General features: G+C 39.0%; 5 protein-coding genes across 6 annotated transcripts; 3 read left to right on the top strand and 2 right to left on the bottom strand.

Annotated features, from left to right (window-relative positions):
• The first annotated feature begins 1,546 nt into the window (after nt 1–1,546).
• LOC128741724 (enoyl-CoA delta isomerase 1, mitochondrial-like) lies at nt 1,547–3,109 on the top strand. 2 transcript variants are annotated; one of them, XM_053837712.1, is made up of 6 exons: nt 1,547–1,745; nt 1,854–2,131; nt 2,191–2,337; nt 2,398–2,607; nt 2,670–2,831; nt 2,896–3,087. In XM_053837712.1, the coding sequence occupies exons 2-6, from the start codon at nt 1,898–1,900 to the stop codon at nt 2,989–2,991; spliced, it is 849 nt and encodes a 282-aa protein (XP_053693687.1). In that variant the 5' UTR covers nt 1,547–1,745; nt 1,854–1,897; the 3' UTR covers nt 2,992–3,087. The 2 variants fall into 2 exon arrangements, with proteins under 2 accessions (XP_053693687.1, XP_053693686.1); XM_053837711.1 differs by having other exon boundaries at nt 1,548–1,723; nt 2,896–3,109.
• Nucleotides 3,110–3,571: 462 nt separating this feature from the next.
• On the bottom strand, nt 3,572–4,308 carry LOC128741725 (ribosomal protein 63, mitochondrial). Its single transcript, XM_053837713.1, has 2 exons — nt 4,096–4,308; nt 3,572–3,995 (listed from the first exon to the last, which is right to left on the bottom strand). The coding sequence occupies exons 1-2, from the start codon at nt 4,264–4,266 to the stop codon at nt 3,852–3,854; spliced, it is 315 nt and encodes a 104-aa protein (XP_053693688.1). The 5' UTR covers nt 4,267–4,308; the 3' UTR covers nt 3,572–3,851.
• A 2,787-nt stretch (nt 4,309–7,095) lies between these two features.
• Nucleotides 7,096–7,853, top strand: LOC128741316 (cuticle protein 8-like). The gene is made up of 2 exons (XM_053837047.1): nt 7,096–7,107; nt 7,167–7,853. Exons 1-2 carry the CDS (start codon nt 7,096–7,098, stop codon nt 7,851–7,853), a joined length of 699 nt encoding a protein of 232 aa, XP_053693022.1.
• Nucleotides 7,854–15,731: 7,878 nt separating this feature from the next.
• On the top strand, nt 15,732–21,744 carry LOC128740278 (enoyl-CoA delta isomerase 1, mitochondrial-like). The gene is made up of 6 exons (XM_053835816.1): nt 15,732–15,828; nt 20,651–20,889; nt 20,947–21,093; nt 21,161–21,370; nt 21,442–21,603; nt 21,655–21,744. The coding sequence occupies exons 1-6, from the start codon at nt 15,732–15,734 to the stop codon at nt 21,742–21,744; spliced, it is 945 nt and encodes a 314-aa protein (XP_053691791.1).
• Nucleotides 21,745–21,947: 203 nt separating this feature from the next.
• LOC128740279 (dynein regulatory complex subunit 3-like) lies at nt 21,948–24,077 on the bottom strand. The gene is made up of 7 exons (XM_053835817.1): nt 23,897–24,077; nt 23,371–23,833; nt 23,091–23,300; nt 22,895–23,035; nt 22,402–22,828; nt 22,191–22,330; nt 21,948–22,122 (listed from the first exon to the last, which is right to left on the bottom strand). The coding sequence occupies exons 1-7, from the start codon at nt 24,075–24,077 to the stop codon at nt 21,948–21,950; spliced, it is 1,737 nt and encodes a 578-aa protein (XP_053691792.1).
• Between the last annotated feature and the right edge of the window lie 1,236 nt (nt 24,078–25,313).

A 25,313-nucleotide genomic window follows, 5' to 3' on the forward strand; every position in this document is an offset into this window, starting at 1 on the left:
CTTCCTTCTCTTTTTTTTTTACAAAAACCAAACAAATATCAGCAACTTCGTAGTCTCGAATATGTATACAAGAGATCGTGTAGGGTGTAGCATCGTAGTCGCGAATGTGTACCTTATGGGGTTTCCTGTATGAGCGAGCGGGTGTCGATTTCTTTTAATATACACTAGGGCCCCCAGCTATATAGGATTTTGTGTTAGTGTGAACAGGCTTCAAATTGCTTTTGCGCTCATGTCTTCGAATGAACATTTTAGGTGATCGCAGTGCCACCATACTGCTTATTGCCACTTGCGAAAAACCGTTGCAAGTTTTTACACACGGTCCAAGCCTAGCTTGGATGTCTGTTATCTGTGGTAGAACCTTGCAAAATCAATATGCTTGTTTTGTATCGGTTCAAGTCAAAATTCTGGAAATTCGAACATCTGTCAGTCCTAGCGAACCATGTTGCTCCGGCACTGCCTGAAAATATGAATGTTCTCTTTGTTTTTCCTGTATCTTGCTTGCAATAGCGTGATTTATGTTAATTTCACAAAAAAAACAAGTTTTTTACCTCTTGAGCACGTTGATTTTTATAATTTAACATCATTTTCTCGTATATACTGAAAACAAAACATTGACAAAGTATATACCAAAAATAAAGTACTCAATTTTCTTACATTTTGCAATAATAATTTCACTCGTACATTGTTTCACTACATTAAGAAAATAAAAAAGCAAATTTTTTTCCAATTTTTCAAGCAAACTGTCAACTTCCTCGCCGTTCAGCTAGTTCCAAAGACCACCACCATCAGCGCATAAGTTTCTGTCGAATAGGTCAATCAGAGGAAATCAGAAAAGTAATCAAAAGTAACTTTTTTCAAAGCTGCGTAGTAATCATTGCTGTTGGAAACCACTTGGGTATAGCCTGTCCTGCTAAATTCGCTAAAATATAATAAACGCAGGGGGCTGATATGACGTCACATTTTCGTTGCTCACATGAAAAAGGCGGCAAACGCAAAGCGATCTCACAAAACGAATTTAACTAACCATTTTCACAGTTACATGTATTTCGCATCAATTGCCTGCCTAACATTAGCTATGTAATGCTAAAATAAAACTAAAACTAAGAAAATTTAACAATTGACACATCCGACTCGGTTGTCAGCTTGAGCCCATCTATGAAGCTGTCAGCTTGGGCCCGCTCTATGTTGGCTACGTTTTTTTGTACAGGTTGGTATTGGAAGTGTCATTCCCGTGAATAAACGATTTTGCTGTTAAATTTAGCAATTGAAGATAGAATTAACAAAAGGGCGAATGTCGCAAGCGTAAACAAACCGAGTGAGGGTTGATTTTCCTATGCTGGTCCAGCAAAAAATAACTCTCACTCGTTTTGTTTACGTTTGCGACATTCGCCCTTTTGTTAATTCTATCTAGAATTATTTAACGATACTGCGAATCTCCCATAAATATCGATACTATACATCTCACATTTTCAAAAGTAGATATTTGACGCAGTTTCTAGCAACGCTGGTGTCAAATTCAAGTCAAAAAGAGAATGTGCGACGGGAATGAAGTTGAAGAATAAAACAAATAAAACGAAACGTTAGAAATTTTTGAATCCCCGTCATCACAGTACAGTTTGCAGTGTTTTAATCATTTCAATAAATAGTTTTATTATTAGCCAGTATACGTGCAAAAAGTGATATAAATTTGCAATTACTTAAGGTTTTCCATATGCTGTTATAGGTTTGTTACATTAGTTACATAGGTATTTGAGAAATTTTCCGATAAATTATGTTGATAATACATACTTCATTGAGGGGTAGTTTACGTATTAGTCCAAAGTTCATGTTTCTACTTGTATTTTAATATATAGGTTGAGCTGCTTTCGTTATCTTGCTTTTGTTGCGAACAGTAACCATGCTGCGTTCGTTATTGACTTTGCTGCCTAAAATCAGTCCATCAGGCTTGCGGCCGTGCAGTAGTAGTGCACAAAAACTAGTGCTCACCGAAGTAGATGATAAAACCGGATATGCCACCGTTACACTTAATCGTCCACCGGTGAACAGTCTGAATTTGGAGCTGCTGAAGGGTATCTCTGAATCTCTGGATGATTTGCAAAATAACAAATGTCGTGGAATGATTTTAACCTCGGTGGGCATTTTAGTAGTACATACTTGCAAAGTATCTGTTTTAATTATTGTTTGTTTCAGTCTTCCAAAACGGTATTCAGCGCTGGGTTAGATATTTTGGAAATGTATAAACCGAACCCTGATAGATTAAAGGAGTTCTGGTCGACTCTGCAAGATGTGTGGTTTAAACTATATGGATCACCGTTCCCGACTGCTGCTGCTATTAATGTATGTATATTTTTAATTCCCTCATTTTAAGAAGTTTTATAATGTCTATTATTGACTTAGGGTCATGCACCTGCTGGCGGCTGTTTGCTGTCACTTTGTTGCGAGTATCGGATTATGTGCCCCAACTATACGATCGGTTTGAATGAAACACAGCTGGGTATTGTTGCTCCTACTTGGTTCCAGGCTTCGCTCCGTAACACTATCTCCCGGCGTGATGCAGAACTTGCATTAACTTTGGGAACATTATTTACGTCTGAGCAGGCATTGAAGGTAATTTTTAAGCGTAGTTTTCGAATACAAAACCCTCTCCAGCATACATGGGTATATTGCAGATTGGCCTAGTAGATGAATTAGCAAATAACAAAGAAGATGCGCTGGCAAAAGCAACTGCATTCTTGGAAAAGTTTAAAAAAATATCGCCTCAAGCAAGATCAATGACCAAACAAGCACTACGAAGCAAGGAAATCATGGAACTAGAAGATAACAGATCACAAGTATATTGACGCCGTGGATTTTTATTGAATACATTTTCATATTGTTTTTTTTTTTTCATTGCAGGATATTGATTTATTTGTATACGCTGTAACACAGCCGAAAGTACAACAAAGCCTTGAACTTTATTTGGAAGCTTTAAAAAAGAAAGCAGCTAAATAGTAAGAGTAATCAGCATTTTTTGTGGAGATGAAAGTTATCCTCGATGGCGTTTATATATTTTTTGTGTGACTTTATAGAATTTATTTTTTTATATATGTATGTATAAGAAAAATATAAGGTTAGCTATCAATAATCAACGTTTTTTTGTTTTAGTAGTTATGTCGGTGGTTGCATTCTATATCTGATAATTTAGTTTATTGGCCTGGTCATGAGGTCCTAGTCTCACGGTCCACTGAGCCACACGACCCTATACTATTAAGTGGCATCCGCAGTAGGTCAAATCTTTTATTTTGCTAATTAATTTTTGTTTCGGAACATTGAATATCTCTCCTTCTCAACATTTAATAATTTGATCATTCAAATATTCAGCCATTTTAACAATTGAATATTTACCGAAAATAATAGATTATTTGTGATAAGAAAATCGGATAACAAAGCAATGTGTTTCTGACTAGCACAACTATATTTTCAACAAAATGTAAATCAAAAAAAAACCTAATTAATGCATATATATTACATATTTGTAATAATTATGTTATCTTCACAAGATAACAAGTTTTGTTATTTCTATCTACCTAATTCAGATATTTTTGTTATAAGCATTTGATCATGTTCCAGCTCCCTTTGCATAGATTGACCATGCGGCCGCAACTGGATAAACATTTGTGCAAATAATCGCGTATTGTGTGACTTTGGGAGTGAATAAAAAATTTCTAGTGGATTTCTAAATTGTGGACTCCCGTTACGGTGCTCTACCAAACAGCACATACCTCAATGAATATGAAAACAGTGATTTCTTTATAGATTTTAAACAAGCGATTTATTTGTAAATACGTAAATAAATTGACTTATGACTTAGTTTAATCCCACTCATTTTTGTGGTTCAGATGCTTCAAACGTTCTTCAATCGTAACATGGGTTTTCATTTTCAATTGTAGTTCTCGCCATTTCGTGATTGAAACATCTTTTTTCTTTAATTCCAGAGCATGACCAGAGGATTGCTCCTGAAAAGATGTTTAGTTACAAATATATAGCAGTAATTTTTAATAATATATAAATGAGAATTTAACACGTCTGAGAACTGAATATATTACGTAAACTCACCAAATTTAAAAACGGGTGTAGCAGCAATGACATATTATACTCAGTCTGTGCATGCTCCTTCCCAAGCGTCTTGATCGCCATGGGAGTAACTCGCTTTACCAGACGGTATTTACCACGAAAAATATGGCCATTAACAGATTTTTTAAAAAACAATGCTGATATTAACCTCATTTTACTGAAATTATTTATTTACTTTTCGCGAATCGCGTCAAAGCGAATAACACTAGGGATGGGAAAACTATCATCGCCGGCTGATAGTTATCAGTAAGAAATTATATCGCTAAGTATCAATAAGGTTATTGATATTTATTTACTGATAAATATTGTCATGTCATCACCCCATCGGCAGGCAACCATGTTTTCGCTGCCAACATCTCGTGTGTGCGAAAATGATATAGCATGTCAGCACTGCGTTTCACTCAACTGCCAGCAGTCTGATTTGGGCCCGCTGTCAAATTTTGAGCCCACGACATGTCGTCGCTGACGTTTACTGCAGCTCGTTATAGAGATGTCGATGGGGTGCATGTCTTAATGTGCTTTGCAACCTTTGCAACTGAACCCTGAACCTGGATTAATCCAGATGTTTTGCATTAATAGAGCAACTTACGTGAGAGAAGACCCGGCTTTCTCGGTGTTGGTTTTGACATAACGCAGTATCCCAGACGGTAAAGCAATATTACCATCAATAATGTTGTCCAATGAATTTATTTATATGACGAAAGAAAACTGCAACATGAGGGTTGCTAGTATGTGACTGTACAGCAATTTCACCATGTCCACTTTTGTACCCACTCGTATTTTCAAACTGCGGTGTCCTGTAAGGAAGGTGCAAAAAGCAGAATACTATTTTAACAATTTTGGAACTGAGCACGTAATAAACATGTTACAAAGTTAGATTTTATCACCACAAAAAAAAAAAAATACAAATTACCGAGATCTCAACAGTTAAGAGCTCGGCAATAATCTTGATAAATCAACAAATTTCAGAAATCTTGTAAATTTCACCGAGAATCTCGGTTTATGTTCTGCCGAGATACCCAGTAATCATTTCTAAAACTGCCGAATCTCAAAAAATTGTCAAATTTTCCTGTTTTATTCTTTTTCTATTTCACTCTTTTCCTTTATTTTCTTCTCTTTCTATTTTTACTCCAGCTATTCTTCTTATCCCTGTTGATTTCTCTTGTTTTCATTTCCGTATTGCCTTTTTTCTCTCTTTTTTCCTCTTTTTCTTTCTCTCGTTTCCTTTTTCCGGTCCGTTGTTTTCTCTTTCTCTATTCCCTTTTCTTCTTTTCCTTTTCCGATTTGCCTTTTTCCTGAGTCCTGAGCTCAGTTTTTCGTCTTTTTCGTTTTCGTTCTTTTCCCTTCTTGTTGAAATGTCCCTCGGAGGGGCCTAGGGGGTGTCTTCCAAAAATTTTTTAACTGTGTCTGGAAATATCGGTCTACTAAACTACATGAATACATTTTTTTTAATTGCCAACCGCGTCGATGTTGAATGTGCTAGCGGAAGATTCTTAAGCGCAAAACTTATATAAGCGCCATTGTTGCCATTGTTATCAGCAGCATAGAGCCGGGGTGGCCTGTGTTGTTTCAAGCGGTTGTCTCCATTCAACACGTTCATGAACTACTCGTCGCCAATTTCCCAGCCGTCTCAGTAGTCGCAAATAACTTTCGACCTGATCCAGCCATTTTAAACGTTGACCCCCTCTTTTCCTGGTGTAGGACGGGTTGTTGAAAATAACTATTTTCGTTGCATTGTCGTTCAGCATCTTTATGACGTGTTCGGCCCATCGTAGCCTACCGACTTTCGCCAGATGTACGATGGACATCTCTTCAAGTAGTGTCTGTAGCTCGTGATTCATACACCTCCGCCTCTCTTCGCTTTGCTTTTGTACGCAGCACCTTCCGCGAGGAGCATCGCAGTTTTTGATACCCTGCGGTAAGACGTAGTCCTACGTCAATAAAAATGTTATCTTTCGAAACGTTCTGTAACTACAAACTTATTTTCATACACATATCGACGTCATCATTTTGCATCGTTTTGAACACGTCTGTTTCCATTTAAGCATATTTTTGGAAGCGAAATACTTTGTGTTGCCAAAAACGAATACTTTTGTTGCCATAATCAAGATATGCCAAAATCGAAATTCCACTGTACCTATAATTTAAATAACATATGAACATATCGAGCCAAACGGCAAAACCAATCAGGGAATAAAATGGTCCGTGGAATCATGTTAGCTTCTTTACTTACAAAAGTACACCCAACTCCATTAGGTCCTTCATGAACAGCTTAGGGGTGATAGTTGCTAGGAATAGGAAATGAACTCGATTCTGCTGTAATTCTACTTGCATATAGGTAGATGGAAATCCTTGAATTGATATAGTGGCTACCCTATACATATGTACATACGTTATACAAAATACAAAGTAAAATGTTTACTCGTAAAGTAACACCGTGGACTTTTCAAATATCACTCTAAGTCTAAGATATCATTTTGGCCTTTGCTACTTTGTTAGAAATAGTATGTTCGATTTGACTTAACTTCATTAGAAACCTGACCGAATTACAACTCTGTTATTTGTTTGAACGAGTATCAAAAAGACATGAATATGGGATATGCTGATTAATAAAATATTTTTGAATCAGTTTTAATCTCCGGGAACCTGTTTTTCGTCACTACCATCGAATGCAGTTGAGACCCATAATGAAAGGACAACTTTTGCTACATTTTTTCGAAACTAGTTTAAGGTCAGCGACTTCGACGTATGAATGAAGTGCAATATGAAAATGGTTACTTCTGCAGTGAAGTAGTGTAACGGTTTCCCGAGTGCATCGATTTTTACATGGTAGGTATAGTGAAAAGAGAAAGCCGAACATGCTTTGCAAGGTCGCCTGGAAAAGTGTATTGTTTGTGATCGGTCCTGGATCAGTATAAATACTGATGTTGGATATTCTGGAAATCATTCTCAGCCCAGAAGAGCATTCAAAACCAAACAGCCATGGCTTTCAAAGTAAATTCATCGCATTTATGTTGATTCCTAACTAACATAAAAACTATTTCTCCCAACAGTTCGTCCTTCTTGCTACCTTGTTAGCTACCGTCAGCGCAGGACTGATCCCAGAACATGGATATGCTTCATCCCATCAAAGCATCCAGCATCACGCTCCAGTCTATCACCATGCTGCACCAGTCCATGCAGTGCACGCCGCTCCAGTACATCACGTAGCTGCCATACATGCCGCTCCAGTACACCACGTGGCTGCTATTCACGCTGCTCCAGTGCATCACACCATTGTTAAGGAAGTTGAGCAGCACGCCCCAGCTAATTACGAATTCTCCTATTCCGTTCACGACGAACATACCGGAGATATCAAAAGCCAACATGAAACCCGGCATGGAGATGAAGTGCATGGCCAGTACAGCTTGCTGGATGCCGATGGCCATCATCGTGTTGTTGACTATCATGCCGACCATCACTCCGGATTCAACGCCGTAGTCCGTCGGGAACCGGCCAATGTTAAAATTGCGCAGCCGGTGCACAAGGTCATCGCTCAGCCAGTCCATGCTATCCATGCTCCTTTGGGCCACGCCACCATTTCTCATCATGCTGCACCGATTGCCCATCTGTCACACCATGCTGCTCCAATCGTGCACAGTGCCCACCATGTTGCACCGGTCTCGCATGCCACCATCTCTCATGTTGCCCCGCTCGCTTATCACCACTCGGCTCCCAGTCATTTAAGCCATCATTACTAGTAAGCAAGTGATAGTAGAATACCATGCTAATCAATGAAGGACATGTTTGTTAACATAGTTTAATTTTACTAACAATTATTGCAAAAGTACAAACAAAATAAAAGTGTTCAACAGAAATTTTTTTATCGAATTAATCGAAAGAAACCCTTAACAAAATATTTTCATATGTTGCAGAAATGGAACAATGTAGAAAAAGGATTGCCTTATTTTATTATCATCAAATCATTATCAAATAGACGAGAGTATTATTAGTAAAGAGATTAGGAATTCAAAAGTTTTTTAAGTAATATATAGTAAGCATTTAACTTCCAAAAAATCGAATAAAAGTTTTGGAAAATTATTCGACATTGGAGTACTGATACTCATCTTATTCACTCATAAATACTTATTTCATCACTATACCATTACGAAGATGTTGTAACCAGAGGAAAGGTTTTTTACTTATTCGAGTTATTATCAAAATACAAAATTATTTCTTTCTAGACAGTTTGGAAACAGTCTATATTTAAGATTCAAACAATAGTCAATGAATATTTGAATTTCAAAAGCAGTTTTCTGCTTAGAATAATCCTTAGTTCTGTTCATTAAAATGTACTCGCTATACCCTTTTTTGTTTATTGGGACATAATGAATATATCTACAGGTGTCAACAGATATCTTTGGTTGTAACATACTCTTTGTTTTTATAGCAACCTTGTATGGAATGAAATAATATTAGCGACACACTAGAACAGAGTAGTTAAAAATTGGAAATTTGAATGTTGTCATTTTTGAATCGCCATACTCGTATGGTATAATAAATTAAAACAAATGGTAGGTATTTAGGAAACGTAGTATCTGCAGATTGATATTTTTAGAACAAGTGTTATTGAATTGGACAAAGATATTAATTCTGTTAAAGGAACATGATATTCGTTGTAGTAGAATTAAATACCTAGACAAAATTAACTGTAATACAAATAAATGTGATATAATAAAACAAATTTAATTTCATCTCAACGGAACGAGTTTGCACGAATCCTCTCGATTTCACGTCTACACGCATTACACACATAGAACAGAAGGCTCAAGTTAATGCAATCTATACCGACTTGGAAGCGGCGCTCGATCGAATAGACCAAGGTATATTGTTAAAGAAAATCTCGCGGCTTGGTTCATCACAGAAGCTTACTGCATAGCTGAGTTCGTACTTGCGCGAAAGAGTTCTGTGTATAGTGTAAAGCTTGATAAATGCTGTTCTACTGAGTATCCACTGAATATTTGGTATTCTCTATTCATTTTCACATAGGCGCAAGGCGCGCACCCTATGAACTTGTTGTTTTGATTTGACGAAAACAAATGTTTTGAAATTCAAATTTTTAAAATTTGAAAACATTTTGAATATGCGCGAATTCTAAACATCCGGATTGTAGAAGTGGAAATTGGTTCGACAGGTTCAACTAAAATACTCTATTGTGGGTGCTGGAGAGAGGTAAGTTGCATTTGAGCTATATTGCCAAAGCTGCTGAGCAAGAGGAAACGTATTAAGTTTTTTGCTTTGATCTGTTTTTAATGTGAACGTATTCATACCAGCGGGGTTCAGATTGAAAATGTTCAGAATAAAAAAAGTCATACCAGCGGGGGTACATAGTATTTCCAGCCTTGATTGTTGTTGTAGAACTTTCAAGCGTACGTGAGCGAAGTTCCCAAAAGTAAATAAACATTGTCGAAAAGTGTACCCACTAGCCGCCATTAAGCGTGCAAAAAGATGGATACTAATTATTCTGGTGTCCCACAAGGCAGTAACATGGGGCCTCTGTTATTCACATTTTGTTTTCAACGATGTTACATTGCAGTTGGGTGTTGGTTATATCTTCTCTTATTACTTATTAGTATAGCTAAGTGTCATGTTATTACCTTTCACCGCACTGTGAATCCAATAGTGTTCTAGTATCAGATCGACGATCAGGAACTAGCAAGAGTAGATCACGTTAGCGACCAAGGCGTTTTGTTAGATACCAAGCTCTTCTTCAATTCACATCACCCAAACGTAATTGCTAAGGCAACACGTCAGCTTGGCTTCATCTCGAGAATTGCTCGGAATTTCAACGATACTCATTGCTTGAAGGCCTTATATTGCTCACTGCTGCGATCGCTACTTGAATATGCAGGTTTAGTGTGGTGTTCTCAACAACTTGTTTGGGGCTTGCTAATAGAACGTGTACAAAAACGGTTCATCCGATTCGCACTACGAGATCTGCCTTGGGGTGATCCGGATAAACTTGGATAAACTTGACCCGTATACCGACCGTTACTGCCTACTTTGCATTGACACACTTGAACGACGCAGAAAGATCGAGCAAGCAGTGCTTGTAGCAAAAGTTATAAATGGTGAAATCGATAGTCCTAAAATCATATCGCAGCTCAATTTTCGTGCCGCGCAACGTACCCTCCGATCTACTGGTTTACTTCAGCTCAGCCTCCACCGCACGACGTTTGGATGCTACGAACCGTTGGCCTCCTGTATGCATACCTTTTGTATAGTAGAAGACCTGTTTGACTTTGGTGTGCCATCTAACAAATTTCTGCGGAAGCTATTATTGTATAGATTATAGAATTTTCTTAAAGTGACATGCGAAATTTCTCATTAAGACGGAGTAATTCTCGCTGAAACGGGGCCACTACTGACACAAGATCTTCAAATATTGGAAATTTTGCGCCTAATTGGTTGAAAATGGTTAAAAATAAGAATAACGTTTTTGATACCTCGAAATAGTGGACCCCTTGTTCGCCAAGGGGCCTAACAGTTTAAAAAAAAGTTGAATTTTGAGCAAACCTTGAGATCTATATCATGTGATATTTCATAAATTCACAACTAACAAATGGCCCGATTTTGTAAAGAAGAAGGACAGGGCTTTCAAATGGTGTAAAAAAATTTTTGGCGGTCATTTTGGATTTGGTCGCTGTGGTGATTTTGCGAATAAACGGACATTTTCTCAACTGCGAACTTTGCTTTAATAAAACACGTCTTTACGCGGCACAATCAATCACAAGACTGAGTTGGTTTATTTCTCCCTTTCTTCTTTCCATTTCTGTAACGACTCCGCTCTCTCAGTGCGGAGGGTATACGACCCTATCGCTGCTGCTTCTAATTTTTCACAATACATAATATTTTTCTCTGTTCACCCCGCTCGATCCCTACAGTCGCCATATTGGATTTTATAAAAAATGGCCGTTTTCACCATGAGCCCACAATCATAAAATTAGGTAGTCAATGGCATTAACTGAATAAAACAATCAGTTATTTGTAGCAAACAACAAACACACTAGACAAGCAGCAGAAGCTAGTTAGGACTGGGAGATAGAAAGTGAGCTCTACAAAATCATGTCCAGCCAGATACATCCAAGACGTCAGCCTAATCTTCAGGCTAATCAACGTTAAGCGAGAATGGTGAAAAATTAATTAATGCAAGAAACCTATTTTAATACTACTTAAGCGGATCACTGATTGTTTTACCTTATTATAAGCGATGAGTTGACTAAGCGGCGGTTACCAGCATACCAATCCTCTTGTTAACTTTAGTTCTTCGAGGTGTTATCACTGTAAGTCATTATTATAAATGTAAGCAAAATACTTTGTATTTTGTATTTGATTCTTTACATAAACTGTGCTTGTATGAATTACATCTATGGTTAAGTGATTCAAGATGATGTTCTTATCAAAAGATTTTGAAAATATGAACAAAATACTGCATCGTAAGCTCACTTATGTTCAACTGATTAAAAAAACGACCCTTGATTAATCGGTTCTTCATTCTACTTGGACTTGGACTCAGCCAAGGGCGCAAGTTATAAAGGACGCTAAAAATGGCATAAGCGTCAGGAAAGCACTAACGAAGTAGTGGATAAGTATACTATTATATTGTTTTAAGTTATTCTTCGAACGATAAACTAAGATAGAACACCGAGTTGAGAAACGAGAAAGGCATCAAAATCAAATTGGGTCTTCGCGCAAGAATGTCACGCTACGGCTCTACTTGGACCTGTACACCGCTAAATAGGGTTGCCAAGTCCGAAAATTTCAAAAACCGGCCGGTCGGTCCAGCCTTCAACTGCGGGGGGTAGTGACAGCATATTACTAGAGGATTTGCCTGGAATGTGTAATGTGCGTTAATTATTATTTAGGTTGTCGTCGGAATCGAAACCACAATGAACATTGCATGGATTATTGAAGATACTAGAAGACAACTAGTTGTTCTGGTGCTTACCGCCAGAAGCAAAATATTGTCACTGTCAAACTGACAATCTTCAATGATCCACTGCTCAGGATTCCTTATAAATTTATCAGAAAATTTAACAAATCAGGAAAAAAAAGTACCGATCCGGCTTCCTGTGTCGGAAAACCGGCCTTTTTGCAGGATTGACAGGCCACCGGCTTTGCAGGTGAAAAACCGGTCGGGCCGGCCAAAAACCGGCCACTTGGCAACCCTACCGCTAAATGACCCGGATGGTGTCACGATCCTAAAATTCCCTTAACCCATTATGACCTGGGTATACCAAAATTTGGACCAAATGAAGTGAAACTCTGTAATCTATTATATTATGACTCGAATGTGTCGGGAAACGCAAAATCGTCATTTGGAATGCTTTCAAGGCCAAAATATCGCAGGTTTAATATTTCATAGGCTCAGTTTCAAACAAACAAATTACAATTTTTTTTACAGATTTCTTATCGAATTTTGTGATAGACTTTACATATAAATACCAATTTACATGTCAGGTAATGTTTCGTCACTGAATGTAGGCTTTTTCATGCGTTTTGGAGACAAAGTTTTTTTCGCCATTTTTTCCACTTTTTTTCCGTCATTTATCATAACTTTGCACTGTTGAAAATACAGATGAAATGACAAAAACTGACAAATTATATCACACACACATCAGATAGATGTCTTATCTCTCTTGTAGTGATATATTAACAATGCTAACTATTGAAATTCAGTAGTAAACAGGTTTTGAAGACGAGGTATGATATATCATACGCTAGGACATAATGGGTTAACCTCGTTACTCCTGTATGGTAGTGCTGCAGACGCAGACCTCTAAAACCTGAATATCGGCAGACGTGCGCGTTAGGAGAGAAAATTTGGTTAGGTTAACACAGAATGACATGGCTGCGATTCTTAGACCGAAAAAGCGCCAGCATAAATATCACAATTTTGAGGAACTAGAAGGATTATCCGTTCCTAATGATACGCGGAACTGTTGAGTGAAGATCTACAAGCTCCGAAGAGGTTGGCATAGTTGAAGTCCCTCGCAAGAGCAGGAGTATACAGAAGGAGTCGGTGACCGGCACAATGCGGGGCGGGCTGCTGCCGACGGAAAACAAACAAAAGTAAAAGTAAGAGTAGGCTCCAAGGAGACCGGCATTATTATCGTAGCATTGCCATCTAGCAGTATGGTGATTTAAAAATGTATTCAACCCGCAAATTCTGCCTTCTTTCTACTTTGGAAGACGCTGCGATTAAATCGAGTGCATCATCGTACGAAGTTGACGTTTGTCGTATCTAAGACTCCAAGCTTACGTCCAATCGCTATAACTTTGTTCCAAAAACTGACTTTCTTGTTTCAGACACGCTATTGCATAACCTAGTCTGCAGAGCGTCGCGCATGGAACGATTATCGGTTTCCCTCTTTCTCATTCTTTTGGGATAATCTCCTCAAATTCAGACGAGGTTTTACTACACTGAAGCAAAAGACTTAGTTCTATTAGATTTGTTTTTTCATTGATTCATTTAGCTTGGCTCGTACCCTACATTCACCCCCTCTCCTATTCCTATCGGTATATGTCATAAAAACTTATTATCTTGCTGGTTTTTTTGAATGCCCTGAATAGATACTTTCTTTTTCTACTTCTTGACGGTCCATCTCGATAATTTTCATGATGGTTGGTTTCACCTTGCAACCCAGCTAGCACCAACTCGTATATCAATGTACGAAAACTATCGTAAATAACTCCTAATAAACTCGAAATCGTAACTAAAGCTGGATAACGTGGGATCAAGTTGATTTTCTGTCGTATATAATGATAATGACTGACATACATACGATTTTCAGCACAAAATCGTAGAGTAGTACGGAGCGACTCGCGCTTAATCGGATATTATCGTATATAAATACTTATATAGTCGTAACGCTCAAAATTATTCGTAATCACTTATATCGCTTCCAAAATAGTACTGATATGCCAATTTTGCGCATGAAATACGATTTATTTAGCATGTATATCTGTACGTAATGCTGATTTTTACCTTTTTTATACATATGAAAATGCTAGCTGGGAATACAGTTAAACATTGTAACGATAGCACATATCTTCCAAAATCGTCCCTTGTTCATTTTTCCAACTCGCACCTGTAGATTTTATCGATGATCTTTGCCAGCTACCTATAAAGATGCACTTCGTTGATAGTTTCTCACAATACGCATTTTATTGTTGAGTACGAACAGCATGTTGCACTTCGCCACGTTTGTTAACAATTTCTCGCCGTCGAAGGCATACAATCTAATAACTGAAAATATTCACATTACGTATTTCTTCTATTCATGTAGAAACTGCACCATCGCTTTCAACGCTTCGTTATTCCTTGAGAATTATTCCTTTCATCGATTGATTTCGAGTGAAATACGTTCACTGCATCCAGTTGCAGTTGTAGAGGGGTACCAAAAAGAACTATTTGCCACTTATGTCCGGCATTTAAAATCAGCATTATTTTAATAACATCGTCCCTTATGCTAAAGAGATTCATAACGTTTTCAGTAGAAATGTAGGAACATGCCATAAATGGAATAATACTATTTAATGGTTTTTCTTTGGTTGCTTCAACCCATATTAATGATTATCATCATCATCATCACCACCATCATTATATCCATCTTAATCATTATCATTCATTGTAACGTTCATCTTCATAGAGGCACAAATGTCTAAAATAAATATCGAGAACGTGCTACCCGAGCCAAAAAATCTCATATCTGATACATTTATCTTCATCATTATATTCACCTTCGTTATATTAATTTTCACTGCATTCATCTTCATTATTACGTTAAACTTCACCAATATACTCATCTGTATTCTTTATTATTAATTTTATCTTCATAATTACATTCTTCTTCATCATTCATCTTTTCACATTATATTCTTCATTATATTCACCCTCCTTGTATTCATCATTACTACATTATTCTTCAACTTTATATTCATCTTTGTTATATTCATCTTTATCATTATATCCATCTTCTTTATTACATTTATCTTCATAATTATATTCATTTTCATTATTCTATTCATCATATTATGTTCGTCATTGTATACATCTTCATTATTAAATTTAACTTCATGATTCAATTCATATTCATCTTCATCATTATATTCAACTTCATCATTATATTTGTTTTCATCATTATATTCGTCTTCATCATTATATTCATCACGTCATGTTCATCGTCATTATATTCGTCTTCATCACATCACATCTTCATCACATTATATTCGTTATTATATTCATATTCATTTTCATTATTCTTCATCATTATATTCTTCTGTATCATTATATTCATCTTTATTATTACATTTATCTTCATTTTGTATATTATACTCATCTATATAATATTTATCATCATCTCCATCACCATCATCATTTCTAACGTTATCATTATCGAAATTCTGTCAAACTGATTGTTATTTCAGCATACTTTAAAAATGCAAAAATTTTGTCGCCGAAATCGATCCACAACAAAATTAGTATCCCACTGTATTGCTAACGGAATTCCTCTTATATTAAAAGATCTTAAGTTTGCGACGCATCTGTATCTTCCTTATTTGACAAGTGTCTTAAAATGAACCATACCACTGACTATCAGTTCCGGGAAGCATCGTTACCAAACACTTCGCACTTCTTTGGGAAAGTATCGATACCGCCAGTAACGATAGCCAGTATGTCGCGTATTCTATTTTTGTTTTTTTTTTCTGGTAAAATTGATGACAGCGCATACCAGCGCTAACTTAAATCATTTTACAATATTAAAACTCAGCTCATCCGCTCGAGGATATGTATAGCTTAAACCATTCCCGCACGAGGGAATTTTATTTAGATTTTCCATTTTCCCACTCGGGGGAACATAATCTGAACATTCCCGCTCGAGGGAAGTTTATTTAAACCCTTCTCACCCGAGAGAACGCGGTTTATTTAGACCCTTCTCACCCGAGAGAACGCGGTCTATTTCAACCCTTCTCACCCGAGAGAACGCGGTTTCAATTAGTTACACGCACACGAACGTAGCATGTTCTATGTACACAAATTAATTTTATCCGTTCACTACCACTGACTGCTATAATACCGTTCAAGCCTACTGAACAAAAATGATGAGGAAAATCTTCTTTCCTACACAAGCAGCAGCAGGTTTCATCACTGGCCACGATCAGAAACAACAATGCAGCCGAATCGCAGCTCCGAGCGGCAACTGCCGATCAAAAAACAGCAACTATCGCCGAAACGTACATTGTCGAAGAAATCCAGTGTCACTAAATGAAAACAGCAGCCTTCTACGGCAATTGTGGCTGTAACTCCATAATATACTTACTTTTAAGGAGCAGGTTTCCTCTGCGCCAATGTCGTATCTAAGACTCCAAGCTTACGTCCAATCGCTATAACTTTGTTCCAAAAACTGACTTTCTTGTTTCAGACACGCTATTGCATAACCTAGTCTGCAGAGCGTCGCGCATGGAACGATTATCGGTTTCCCTCTTTCTCATTCTTTTGGGATAATCTCCTCAAATTCAGACGAGGTTTTACTACACTGAAGCAAAAGACTTAGTTCTATTAGATTTGTTTTTTCATTGATTCATTTAGCTTGGCTCGTACCCTACAACGTTGTACAAATATCTATGGCACTTGGGAAAACCACCCTTGCTTTAATGGACTTGAAAGTATTGTTCAATCTAGATTTTATATGGAAGATGAAGAATTGCGGAGACACATGAACTATAAACTACACATCCTGCTTACAGATCGATCACAATCAGATCGAAGAAGGCTTCTTGGCGACAAACACCCCCCCGCCACGAGTGAAAAAGAGTGGGCTGAATAAGGTAAGGCAAGTAGGATCGTTACGCTTCTTCTTCTTCAGCAGCATAGAGCCGGGGTGGCTCGTGCTGTTTCATGCACTCGTCTCCATTCAACTCGGTCTTGGGCCACTCGTCGCCAATTTCCTAGTCGTCTTAGAAGTCGCAAATCGCTTTCGACCTGGTCGAGCCATCGTGCACATTGGACCCTCCTGTTCCTGGTGCCGGTGGAGTTGTTGAAGAGGACTATTTTCGTTGCACTGTCGTCCGGAATTCTTACGATGTGTCCGGCCCACCGTGGCCTGCTAACTTTCGCTAGATGTACGAAGGGAGTCTCCCCAAGCAGTGCCTGTAGCTCGTGATTCATACGCCTCTGCCACTCTCCGCTTTCAATTTGTACTCCGCCAAATATCGTCCGCACGATTCTGGTCGAGCAGCGTCACGGGTTCAAGTCCTCAAAGAACTACCGGTCTAATAAGGGTTTTGTACATTGTTAGCTTCGTGCGGCGGCATATGCTTCCTGATCGTACGAAGGGCAAAGTAGGCCCGATTTCCCGCTTGGATGCGCCGCTGGATCTCCTTACTAGTGTTGTTGTCCGCGGTCACCAGCGATCCCAAACAGACGAACTCCTCTACCACTTCTAGTTCGTCGCCGTCAACGGTCACCGTCCGTGGGAGGTGCGCGTTTGTTTCCTTTGAGTCTCTTCCTTTCATGTATTTGGTCTTTGACGCATTTATTTTTAGCCCAATTATCCTAGACTCCGCTTTCAGTCTAGCGTCGATTGCCTCCGCCGTCGCAAAGTTCCTGGCAATGATAGCGAAGTCATCTGCAAAGCCTAGAAGTTGGCTACTCTTGGTAAAAATCGTGCCTCTCGTTTCGATGCCCGCTCGTCGGATCACCCCCTCAAGAGGGGGATGTTGAACAGCATGCAGGATAAACCGTCACCTTGTCTCAACCTTCGCCGCGTCTCACAGGGACTCGAGAGTGTCCCAGAGATGCGAACGAAACACATCACTCGATCCAATGTAGCTCTGATCAGTCGCGTCAGTTTATCCGGAAAACCGTATTCGTGCATTATCTGCCATAGCTTGTCTCGATCGACTGTGTCATATGCTGCTTTGAAATCAATAAAGATGTGATGCGTGGGCACGTTGTACTCCCAACGTTTCTGCAAGATCTGTCGGATAGTAAAAATTCGGTCCGTAGTTGCGTGAGCCCCCATGAAACCCGCCTGATAATTCCCTACGAAACCTTGTGCTATCGGTGACAGCCTGCGTAACAGGATCTGTGAGAGTACCTTGTAGGCGGTGTTTACCACGATGGTTGCAGCAGTCTAGCCGATCACCCTTTTTGTAGATGGGACAAACCACTCCTTCCATCCATTCCTCCGGTAGCTTTTCCTCCTCCCAAATCCTCAAAATAACCCAGTGTAGAGCCTTTGCTAGCGTTTCTCCGCCATGTTTATAAAGCTCTGCCGGTAGATGGTCCTTCCCAACGGCTTTATTGGTCTTCAGCAGCCCGATTTCTCGTTTGACTTCTTGGAGATCAGGTGCTAGGACATTACTATCTTCCATGGGCGCTCCTAGGTTAATTTCCGTTCCGCATCCTTCTGCGACTTCGCCATTGAGGTGTTCATCGAAGAACTGCTTCCATCTGTCGACCACCTCGCACTCATTTGTAATTAGATTCCCTCCCTCGTCCCTACACATGTCAAGTTTCGGTGTGTAGCCCTTCCGAGTTTGGTTCACCTTCTCATAAAACTTGCGCGTGTCATTAGCTCGGAATAGTTGCACTAATTCTTCACGATCTCTGTCCTCCTTTTGGCGCTTTTTTCTCCTCAGGATCGTGGTTAACTGGTTCCTAGCTGCTCGGTATTTGGCCAGGTTCTCTCTAGTGGCAATACTTAGATAATTTTTTGAAGCAATTTGAAGGAGTTTGAAGCACCTAACTCCTCGGAAGAAGACGGTGCCTCATTCAGTACTCGCGCGTAGTTCTCGGCAGCTTGTGGGTTATCTAGCTGCCTGATGTTCAGCCGAGGAGGGCGGCTTTGACGTGTCCGGTATACGGTGGACAGCTTTGAGCGCACATGTACTGCTATTAGGTAATGGTCAGAATCAATATCCGCACTCCGACGGGAGCGTACGTTCGTGATGTTAGAGAAAAACCGGCCCTCTATGAGAACGTGGTCAATTTAATTCATTGTACGTTGGTCAGGTGATCTCCAGGTGGCTTTGTGGATAACCTTGCGCGGGAAAAAGGTGCTTCGGATCACCAGGCCTCGGGAAGCTGCGAAGTCCCGTGACGAGCAGCTGTCGTACGTTGCCTCCAGCCTCGCGTAGAACGCTTCTTTCTCATCGTCGGGTCTACCTTCGTGCGGGCAGTGCACGTTATTGATGCTATAATTAAAGAAACGGCCCTTTATCCTCAATACACACATTCTTTCGTTGATCGCCTTCCAATCTATCACGCGATCCTGCATTCCGCCTAGCACTACAAAGCCCGTTCCCAGTTCGTTGGTAGCGCCACCGCTCTGGTAAAACTGGGCCTTTCCGCCACGGATCTTCCATACCTTCTCTCCTTTGCGACAGATTTCCTGCAGAGCTACGATGCCGAGTTTGCGGGGTTCAAGCTGTTTAATCAGCACCCGCTCGCATCCTGCGAAATTTAACGATCTGCTGTTCCAAGTACCGAGTCTCCATTCGTCGTCCTTGTTCCGTCGCCTAGGTCGATGCCGAATATTCCGCTCCCAATATGCTTGAATGTTGTTAGTTGTAATTTAATTTAGGTGTGTAGCCGTACTGGGGCAAGACTACCGAGTCTCGCGATGAGGCTGCCATCTTATAGTGCCGAGACCCACTATACCTCCTTCCTGGTTAGTATACGACCTTAGTTTCTACCGGGGTTGGTTACTCGATCTCCGCTAAGGTTGCTCGTATTCCGGCTGGTACCACGAGGAGGTCGGGATCGGAGTTGCTGCATAAGAGGCTAACGACCACTATGGGGTCTATATTCCGCATTATCCAGCCATTTATCAACCACCAACCAGGCTCGTTACACTGGCCCCGTAATTTTCCTGTACTATAACAGCCGGCTGCGAAGTCTGTCGATAAAGAAAGGTAATGTCTAATGACGGTTTAAGCCCACGGCGTTTTTATGTATTGCAGCAATGCAAGTCATTCCTACAACAAATGTTTCATAAATAGTACTTTTATTTTTCAAAAAACAAAATCATCTGGGTAAACATAGGTCCACCTATAAAGGAAAAATGCCACTATTATTTCATGTGAAATACATTCAAAAGTTCGTAATCAACAACAAACCTACACTCGACGCGAATCAACGAACGCAACGTCCAAATTCAAGCATGGTGTTCATTTTGCAAAAACTGGTTTGCCAGTAATGTAGCAAGCATATTTGCGTCGAGCAGTGTTATCTATTTTGAGTACCGATTATATTCTCGCAATTTCGTTTATATGCGAGATAAGACACTATTTCGTGGTTATGTATGCTCAAAAATGAAAGTGCTTCAGAGCAAGATTAACTTTGCTTACGATTGGTATTGATTCTCGTTTACACACTCACTGTTATTGAGAGTTTCATTCTTCATTTATGTTATTTTTATTGCCGGAATAAGAAAAAGGTATGTATTCTCAAACTAATACATGATACACATTAAGTATAACACTATTTCAGAAATGCTACGTTCGATTTCCAACTCCATCTATTGGCACCATTTGGCGAGGCAATATTCGGGAAGCTCCATTACACCAAGGGCGCTTATTTTGACAGAAATAGATGGCAAAACAGGGTACGCAAAGATAACATTAAATAGAGCTCCTGTAAATGCGCTCAATTTAGAGATGATTTCGGCAATTACCAGCACTGTAAATGCGCTCGAACGTGACAAAGTTAATGGCATGGTCTTGACGTCGGTTAGTTCGTTTTATTGACATCTATTTAGCATTAAATTAAGACGTATATGGTTGCAGTTTTCCGACAAGGTGTTTTCTGCTGGATTAGATATAAAGGAAATGATTAACCCTGACATTGATCGATTGCGAACCTTTTGGTCTGCGCTACAGGAGCTGTGGCTGAAATTGTATGGATGCGCTATTCCAACTGTAGCCGCCATAAATGTATTAATGTGTTTCGTTCCAATAGCTTACAATAAACACATTTTATAGCTATTTAAATTCTTTTCAGGGTCATGCACCAGCCGGCGGATGTTTCCTTGCGATAGCATGTGATTATCGTGTAATGTGTAACAATTTCACTATTGGATTAAACGAAACAGTACTGGGCATTATTGTTCCTCGGTGGCTGCAGGTCACTATGCGAAACACCATTGGGTTTCGACAAACCGAGCTGGCCTGTACTACGGGAAAGTTGTTCAACTCTACAGAAGCTTTTGATGTAGAATAAAGAACCATTAGTGACGCATTGATTAAATAACTTATAAATGAAGATATTTACATTATTTCTAGATCGGATTGGTGGACGAGCTTGTTGATAACAATATGGAAGCAATCCGTAAAGCTGTTCTGTACTTGGACAAATGCAAAACCAGCTTTGCAACAGCACGGCAGATTACCAAGCACCAACTCAGACAGGATGAATTTAATGATTTCAAACGCTACAGAGAGAAGGTATTGACCGTATTTTTTTGGATTAATTGATTGTACATCGCTTTCTTTCAGGATTTGGAAGCATTTGTTGCGAATACAATGAGAGAAGAGTTTCAAATTGAACTTGAAGAATACTTGAAAGCTTTAAAAGTCAAGCCTTGAACTGAACCTCTTTAAAGATACGTGCAGAGTAAAAATTTAAAAATAAAGTTTGGTATTAATCTCTCTAACACAAATTGTACGCGTGTGTGAAGACATGTAGTTTAGAGCCAACCAGCACTAAGATAAGAGTTTCAAATTTTATAAGATATAAGATGTATAAATCGCGTAATTACATAAATAATATCAACCCCATCGAGAGTGATTCACTCTTTTTCATCCACAACAGCATCGATGGAAAATTGAACTTTCGAAAATATACGCTTCTTGTCTTCCGAAGTTGGAATGAAGTCTTCAAGTAATGTGTAGAATGCTTGACGATGATGATCTAGGAAATACGTAATTTCCAGCACTTTGGCACGATTTCGTTTTATTTCCGAGCTGTGGTAAAATAGCGTTGTTTAACTCAAAATCATGTGTAGTGAGAGATAAATATGGCAATACATTACTTTTGAATGTCCTCACACAGATCTCGTGCCCAATTCCGGCTACGACTAATTAATTTGTCCTCCCGCGCATCGATCAGTTGCATGTGATGGTCACGCATTCCTGCCGCTAGGTTACTAATTACATCCTTGTCATCCAGGGCCTATAACGAGAAAAAAGTTTGCATTATTTATGCCGAAAGATGCTTTCTTTTAAACATCAAATCTAAATTACTTCTTTTAAAGTGGACGGAATCGCATCGGCGTGACCGGATGCGGCCTGAAACGTCACAAACTGCTGCACAGCTTCGACAAGGCCATCACTGAAATTTATTTCAGCTTCACGCAGCAACACAAATTGAGCTTGAGCTTTTTCTATGAAATCGTTGGTCATTTCTTTGATCTTATTTTCGAAGTTGGCATTTCCCTCTTCGGTACGTTCAAACAGCTGCATTTCGATGTTCATCAGCGTATGCCAAGAGTCCTCGAAGACTGTGTTGAATTCGTCTTTGGCAACCTCGAGCTCGTCGATCAGCGGGTGGAATTCGTGGGGCAGCATGTGCATGTCGGGTCGCTTATGGGCATCCTGGTCCAGGCTGGTCACGATCTCCTTCACCTTAGGACACAAACGGTTGTACATATCCAAAAAGTGGTTGATGATGCTGCGAAGTGCAAATGGAATTAAATAGCTTCGCTTAGAGTAAGCGCACTTAAGAGCATGTGCTTACTCTTGACCAAGTTTTTGAGCTTTCTTTCGTTCAGTATCAATACAACTATTGTACAGTTTGATTTCTTTTTGACGTCGTTCGTATTGCTCCAAGCCGATTTTGTAGATTTGCTGAGTGAGATTGTATGCTTCGGTCTTATATCTGTAAGGAACGAATATATGCAGATGATGATGGTTTTTTGAAGCTGAAATTATACTCAGTTTTCAATTCAATTGCGTCGTCACCAATGGCTAGAAGAGCTTCCCCGTCCGCATCACCAACAAAAAGTGATTCGAATAGTTGATCGCCATTCATATGCTCTACGAAACTTTTCGATAAATATATTTCATCGGCTTTTTCCTTAGCCAAACGGTTGCGTTCTATTATTTCGAATTTCTCTTGCTCCAGAAAATCCTGCAATTCTCGACTGTATAAAAGAGATATAAAAACTATAATAATATTACCAAATAAGTAATTATGTGCAATTATTTCTTTACGTGAACTTCTCTTTTCCTGTGTTTCGTTCTTCTGGTTTCAGTAGAATGTACTGATAGTATTTTAGCTGTGGCAATAAGGTTGCCACATACAGTCGCAATGGCTTTGTCGTGTCCTTCGCTATTGGATTGTCCGCAAGATTTAATGAGCGAAGATCCTTAAGGAAACGTAATCGTTCTATTCCGTCCAATGTATTGATACTATTCTTTCCGGCGCTAAGAATAACTAACTTTTCCAATCGATCCAGATTTTCTAACTTGCAAATACGATTTCCATAAAACGATAACGTCCGAATATGTATCAGCTGGTCGAGGTTTTCGATTTTTTCAATAAAATTGAAAGATAAGTTTAGCTCTTTCAGTTTAGTGAGCTGATGTAGGTTTTCGATTTTGTCAATTTTATTGAAAGCCAGTGAAAGTATTTCGAGATTTTTCAGTACCCAGAGGTGGTCAATTTTTAAAATATCTGTAATCGAAAGCGAGATTATTTTTCAAATATTGATTAGAATTAATATTCAAATTCACTAACTTTGAAATTCAAGCCGAATCACTGTGATACATCCTAGATCTACTTGGTCCAACCGAGCCAACCGGCCTGCCTCTCCCTTATGACCTTGCTCGAGAATTGCTTTCGTAAGCATAGCATTGCTGATTACTCCCGGTTCTTGTTCCTTGTGAATTGCTTCTTCGGTGGCTAGTTTCTTGGACATTTTATGCTTTTCTCGAAATGTATCACGGAATAAACTAAACGCAAGCTACGTCAAACCGCCAAATAATACCAAATTGTTAATATAAATAAACATGTGTGGTTACCGGTAGCAACTGATTGGAAATCAATGAACCATTCATGTTTATATTTGTTTTCATATGCAAACGGTTACAGTAAAGCACCATTGCATAGTGTTCCCACGCATTAACTATGAATAACAACTTATCAGCTGCATTTTAATTAATGGGAAGCATATTTTAATTATTTTGACGTGTTTTTTCAGCGACAACAAATCGAATGAGTTGAAAAAATACAGCTATAGAATTTAAAATATGGAAAACATAACTTCACTTTGGAGTTTGTGCTAACGTTAGAATTACTAATTAACTGATTTATCTCTATAAACTGTACAATGACACCTATTGTTGTTACACCCCAACATTAAGTGTTGTTGTTCAGTCTCAGATGCAAAACATATTTGACCGCTTCTGGTCATTAGGTACAAAAATGGATTAGAAAGAATGTAATTTGGTATACATCCATATTTTGTGTTCCGATAGAACAGTAAACCCGTTCTATTCTACCCGTTCGAAGGAGTATGGTATACTTCATTCAGTCAGCAAAAACAAATGAGCAAACAACGGTAGTTAAGGCACTGACGTATACCGATACCGACAGGATTTCCCATACATTTCCCTTAGAAAACTCGTGTCCGAAGATTTGAATCAAAATAGAGTAATAAATAGAGTATTCAAAAAAAATGTCGGGTTACTTATGATATTCATATAAATCATATAAATATCATCTATACCTATAAAGAAGGATTTCTGTCTGTCTGTCTGTCTGTCTGTCTGTCCGTATGTTCCTTATAGAATCGAAAACTACTGAACCAATCGGCATGAAAATATGCATGTAGAGGTTTTTTGGGGCCAGGAAAGGTTTTAGTGATGGTTAGAAACCCCTCCCACCACTAAGAGGGGGGGCTCCCATACAAATGAAACACAAATTTCTGCATAACTCGACAACTAATCAAGCAAATAGAACAAAATTTGGCATGTGGGTGTTTCCGGTGACAAGAATTTATTCTATGGTAAATTGAGACCCCTCTCCTCTTTATAAGGGGAATTATAACTCCTCTCCTCTTTAAAAGGGGGGGCTTCCATACAAATTTCCTCATAACTCGAGAACTAATCAAGCAAATGGAACCAAATTTGGCATGTCAAGGTTTTCGAGGGCA

The sequence above is a fragment of the Sabethes cyaneus genome, chromosome 3 (genome assembly GCF_943734655.1).
Source record: "Sabethes cyaneus chromosome 3, idSabCyanKW18_F2, whole genome shotgun sequence".
In the NCBI taxonomy this organism is placed as follows: Eukaryota; Metazoa; Arthropoda; class Insecta; order Diptera; family Culicidae; genus Sabethes; species Sabethes cyaneus.

Bases quoted from the DNA above. Each gene is read 5' to 3' on its own strand.
- LOC128741725 (XM_053837713.1), bottom strand. From the start codon at position 4,266: ATGAGGTTAATATCAGCATTGTTTTTTAAAAAATCTGTTAATGGCCAT. The intron at 3,996-4,095 runs GTGAGTTTACGT...ACATCTTTTCAG, and splicing joins TACACCCGTTTTTAAATTTG to GAGCAATCCTCTGGTCATGC.
- LOC128740279 (XM_053835817.1), bottom strand. From the start codon at position 24,077: ATGTCCAAGAAACTAGCCACCGAAGAAGCAATTCACAAGGAACAAGAA. The intron at 22,829-22,894 runs GTAAGCACATGC...TGCACTTCGCAG, and splicing joins GCTCAAAAACTTGGTCAAGA to CATCATCAACCACTTTTTGG. The intron at 22,331-22,401 runs GTAATTTAGATT...TTCTCGTTATAG, and splicing joins TTCCGTCCACTTTAAAAGAA to GCCCTGGATGACAAGGATGT.
- LOC128740278 (XM_053835816.1), top strand. From the start codon at position 15,732: ATGAACCATACCACTGACTATCAGTTCCGGGAAGCATCGTTACCAAAC. The intron at 20,890-20,946 runs GTTAGTTCGTTT...ATATGGTTGCAG, and splicing joins ATGGCATGGTCTTGACGTCG to TTTTCCGACAAGGTGTTTTC. The intron at 21,604-21,654 runs GTATTGACCGTA...GCTTTCTTTCAG, and splicing joins TCAAACGCTACAGAGAGAAG to GATTTGGAAGCATTTGTTGC.
- LOC128741724 (XM_053837712.1), top strand. From the start codon at position 1,898: ATGCTGCGTTCGTTATTGACTTTGCTGCCTAAAATCAGTCCATCAGGC. The intron at 2,132-2,190 runs GTGGGCATTTTA...TGTTTGTTTCAG, and splicing joins GTGGAATGATTTTAACCTCG to TCTTCCAAAACGGTATTCAG. The intron at 2,832-2,895 runs GTATATTGACGC...TTTTCATTGCAG, and splicing joins TAGAAGATAACAGATCACAA to GATATTGATTTATTTGTATA.